General features: G+C 35.6%; 1 protein-coding gene across 1 annotated transcript; it reads left to right on the forward strand.

The window, feature by feature from the left end:
- The first annotated feature begins 216 nt into the window (after positions 1-216).
- On the forward strand, positions 217-4,465 carry LOC145116879 (uncharacterized). The gene is made up of 7 exons (XM_079053190.1): positions 217-523; positions 1,475-3,283; positions 3,377-3,496; positions 3,580-3,702; positions 3,957-4,046; positions 4,132-4,239; positions 4,349-4,465. Exons 2-7 carry the CDS (start codon positions 1,553-1,555, stop codon positions 4,409-4,411), a joined length of 2,235 nt encoding a protein of 744 aa, XP_078909316.1. The 5' UTR covers positions 217-523; positions 1,475-1,552; the 3' UTR covers positions 4,412-4,465.
- Positions 4,466-4,815: the final 350 nt, after the last annotated feature.

Below are 4,815 nucleotides of genomic sequence, written 5' to 3' on the forward strand. Positions count from 1 at the left end.
AAATGACAAAAATAATCTGCTATGGATTGGGAAACCGGTTAAATGGGGAAAATGACAAAAAAATTTGAAATTATTGCACTAAAAATCATTGAAGGGACTAAACCGACAAAATACGAAACCTAAGGACTTTTATGTCAAAAGGCCCAACAAATTGATACAAATAGTCAAATACGAATCAATTTGAGGTATACTTTTAGATCCTTCATGAGTATTTGATCGGGTCAATGCAGACCGTTGTGGTTTCTTCACTATCATTGGTTAACATAAACGGAAAAAAAAAGATATATTATAATTTGGTTGTTGCCAAAAATTTGGAGTGGGTTAAAAGGGGTATCACGGCGGCGCCAAAACATTCTTCTCCGGTTATCTTCCTCGTTCAACGTCTTGCCGGAAACCTGAATGTTTCCGTGGCCGAATTATCGAATTTGAATGATCAGTATTTCAAAATTGAACGGTCGTCGCCAATATACGATTCTCTTCGATTCGATGACTGCATGTATGCATGCGATTTACGTGGATACCGGTCAGCTTTTTTTTTTTTTTTTTTTTTTTTTATCTTTTTCCTTTTCTACGTATTCTTCATTAGTTTTATGTTATGCGCAAAAAAAGCACGTCCGTAGTGTGTAAATCTTACGTTATTGTTGTTAGGATCATCATATGTTTACGATATTATTGGTGAATTCCGACGTCGAGGTTAAATATTGTGATTATCGGCATTTTGAGTGAATCGATTCGCCCTCTAGACTTTTTTTATTGCAATCGATTCACTATTTATCCAAACTTTTTGAGAGAAACTTCTCCCAAATCAGAATTGTAATTCTATATTCTCGACTCTGAATCTGATTTCTCCAGAGGTAAATATTTTGATTATCGGCATCTCTTATATAGTGAAATTAGTTATATAGTGAAATTAGTTTTCTGAAACTATTAGTTTTCTGGTTCTCGGCTCTGAATCTTCATGCCCCCAAGTTTCTGATTGGAGGAGATACAACGGTAAAAAAAAATTAATTCGATTAGTTTTCCTTTATTCATTTGTGGGTTCAAGACTTTTAAGTATAAATTAAAATCTTTGTTTTTTCTTGATTTCAGATTTTCATCTTTACGTTTTCTTGAATTCATGTTTGGGTTTTCAAGATTTCATGTCCTATTTGTGTTTGTGATATATTTCAATTAGGGTTGTAATGTTCAACATGACAACATTTAATGTTCCTTGTGAATTAAATCAATGGTTGAAGCACATGAACGTGGAATCTTTGAAAATTTATGTTTAGGTTTCATAATTGCTAATATTTAAAGGAAAAAGGGTTTCCCACGACACTAATTTCTCTGTTGAGAACCTATAATACAAACCAACTGTGATTTTGGAACCATGGTTTATTCTTTAATGTAACTAAATCATTGTCTGACTTTGGACTATGATGATTCTGTAAATTAATAATAACTTGTTTAAGTAATTGGTGCATATCATATGCAGGTTCTTAGAAGGTTTGGTGAATGTGTTGATCATATGAATGAAAGAACGTATGAATGTGGTATGATTTGAATAGTGTGGATGGATGCACATGAATCAGAGAACCCTAAAGAAAGTAATGAGGGATCAAGTCGTCACAGTAAGGACTCTCATCATGGTAAGTCCAGATCACACTGGGGACTATCCACTGCAGTTCATGGTGTGGGATTTGTGGCAAAAAAGATGGTTAACAATAGAGTTACAGACTCTTTATGGTCTTTGAAAAGGAGCAGTAACAGTTCAAGTACTCATGATACATCATCTATTCCCAATGCCAAAAAGGAGAATCTTTCTAGTGAAAACCTTTCTGATCAAACCTCTAAGCTATGGTTGAATGTAGCAGATGAAAAAACCACAAAATCAGATGTGTCAAGTAAGCATACACAGGAGAGAAAAAAGAAAGGAAGAGATGTTTTTGATGAGTCGGAGAATTCAAAACCTCCTGAGAGAATCTCACATGGTAGACAAGTTAATCGAACTAGCACAACAGGCCAATCAGAGAATTTGAAATCTTCAGATGATTTTAACAGAACAAACCCTAATGTCGTTGATGATTCAGAGTATTTGAAACCTTCAGATGGCTCAGATGTTAGCACAAAAAGTTCTAATGAGGCTTCAAAACATCAAGATGCTTCACATGTTAGACTAGTTAATCAACATCGATGGCCTAGCACAACAAGTTCTAATGTTATTGATCATTTAGGTGCTTCAAAACCTCCAAATAGCTCACATGTTAGACCAGTTAATCAACATCGGTGGCCTAGCACAACAGGTTCTAATGTTATTGATCATTCAGAAACTTCAAAATCTCCAGCTACTCAACTTCTATGGCCTAGCACAGTAGGTTCTAATGTTTTAAGTAAAAACATTAACCTACCTGAAGAAGTTTCAAAAACTTCTATCACACCTGACAGGAGAATGCTACAAGAATTTCCAAGTGATCCTACGACTGAATCACAACCATCTACACCAAATAAGTCGCATGGTTTAGCTTCAAGAGGTGTCAGTCCTTCACCCGCTCTTAGAGGGGCCAGTCTGATCCCTTCTTCAAAAGGGGGCAGAGGGGTCAGCCTTACTCCTGCTACTATTAGAGGTGGCAGCCTCACCCCTGCTACCAGAGGAGTAAGCCTGACCCCTGCTACCAGAAAGGTCGACCCTCAATCTACCAATAAGGAGATGGGAGTCGACATTTCTCAGATCACAAGAGGGGTTGGCCCTTCGGTTGCCACCAGAGGGTTTAGCCCTACCCCGGCAACCAGAGGGGCCAATCTTATTCCTCCTTCAAGAGGGGCCAGTCCAACCCCCTTTACCAGACCAATCAACCCTGTACCTGAATACCATACTCCCCTACAACCATCTAGTCCAGTACAATCTTACGATTCAAATACATTTTCTATATCAAAAGAACCCGATCTTACACCCAGTAGAGGTGTCAGTCCTACCCCCTCTGATAGACAAACTAGCCCTACTCAAAGCTCCAGAAGGGTCAGCCCTACTCCCTCAAGGCATTCTGATTTGGCTGAAATTGGGAGACGAGTCATTTCTCGGGCTAGAGGTGTCAGTCCGATTCCATCAAAGCCATCTGGTAGTACAAGACACTTCATAAGTTCAAGTATACTTTCTATGTTCACAAGTACTAGAAAGGAAAAGATTATAGCAGAACGCAAAGATGCTTCTCAGTATCTTGAGCTACTTCAAAATATACAAGTGCAATGGCAGTTCCTTAATGCGGTTACAGAAGCTGCATTGGATCATCAAAGAATAACTTCTGAGGTTTCGGCCTACATTTTCCTGTTGTTCATAACTTTAGATTATTTTATTTGTTAATTAACTGATTGCACTTTGATATTAAATTTTGTGATGCAGAAATCTTTATTTGATATGTGGAGAACGATCTTAGAACTCAGGGATTCTGTAGCTGCAAAGAAAATTGAGATCACCATGTCGATATTGCAGCTAAAGCTTTATGCTGTTTTATACCGCCAAGTAATGCATTTTTTCTACTCATTGTATCGTTTTCTATTAAAATCTTGCTTTCTATTTTGTGATTTTGGTATCTTGTGGCTCAGATGGCTTATATTGATGACTGGGCTTCTATTGAAAGGGAACACGAATCTGCTTTATATGTTACTGTTAATGATCTGGTGACGAGATCTGTTCTACTTCCTATTATTGGAGGGGTAAATGTAAAGGTATGTCATTTCCTAAAAGTTTTCTTACATCACTTAAAATATTGCTTTTAATATCTTAAAATTTATGTTATTGAAGTTTACTATGAGTTTAAGCTCCAAAAAGAACTGGTAAGCACCCTAATATTTAGGCCCACAAACAATAGCCACCTGCATGTCATAGCATTCAGCTTTATGTTGTATTACTTTTTCCACTGTTTTTTCTTACAAAGAAAAGAGATTTTAAATAGTTTTAACATTTAATTCACAACTCACAGGCTGACATTAAACTTTTAAAGTTCATTGTTTACTCAAGTGTCGAAGTAATGCAGGCAACAATATCCTCTATAAAATCTACTCTAGCAAAGGTGAGATTTATTTGCATCGTATATTGCCTATTTTGGTAAAAATGGTAAATTTCTTGTGAAAATTAGTTACTATGGCTTGTTACAGGTAGGTGGAACACGCCACCTGGCTTCTGAACTTGTAAATGTAGCATTACATGAAAGAGCTCTTCTTGATGAATGTGAAATCTTTTTGGCTTCTGCTGCTCCTTTACAGGTAAGATCATTAATTACTAACTTTCTATATTAAGTCGTTCTTTCTGCATCAAATAAAAAATAAACACCGATATATATAACTTACCAGATTAATTCTTGTTTATTTATAGGTAGAAGAATGCAGCCTTAGGAGTTATCTCATACAGTTGAATAGAACTTACAATAGTGAATAAGTAACCAATTCTTTTAGAAGGTAAATGACTCCCTATTAAATTACAAATACTAATTTAGTCCCTAGATGTTTCTTTCTGGATCATTAGCGATAAAAAGTTACACTAACTTACTTTTGTTTTATATATTTAGAAAAGTGTATAGATACACCTTGTGTACATTAATTTTACACTTTGTATACGATTTTTCATTTATTTTTTCCCTCGTTTCATGAGGAAATAGGGGTTAAGAGAAGTATATTAATTCGGTCAACTGTTTGACTATATATAAAGATGACCGAAATTTTGTGGCACAACAAACACATTGTTTATGTTTTAGTTATATATTGAATAGAATTTCCAAAAAAAATGGCAAAAGCTTTTAATAGTCATATGATAACATGTTATAAAATTCAAGTTTTTTATCC

Source organism: Lactuca virosa, chromosome 5, assembly GCF_052849685.1.
Source record: "Lactuca virosa cultivar CGN04683 chromosome 5, Lactuca_virosa_CGN04683_v6, whole genome shotgun sequence".
Taxonomy (NCBI): domain Eukaryota; kingdom Viridiplantae; phylum Streptophyta; class Magnoliopsida; order Asterales; family Asteraceae; genus Lactuca; species Lactuca virosa.

What these genes read in the sequence shown, in the direction of transcription:
- LOC145116879 (XM_079053190.1), top strand. Translation starts at nt 1,553, where the DNA reads ATGGATGCACATGAATCAGAGAACCCTAAAGAAAGTAATGAGGGATCA. An exon ending in ATCAAAGAATAACTTCTGAG is followed by an intron (nt 3,284 to 3,376) that starts GTTTCGGCCTAC and finishes TTTGTGATGCAG; the next exon opens with AAATCTTTATTTGATATGTG. An exon ending in CTTCTGCTGCTCCTTTACAG is followed by an intron (nt 4,240 to 4,348) that starts GTAAGATCATTA and finishes GTTTATTTATAG; the next exon opens with GTAGAAGAATGCAGCCTTAG.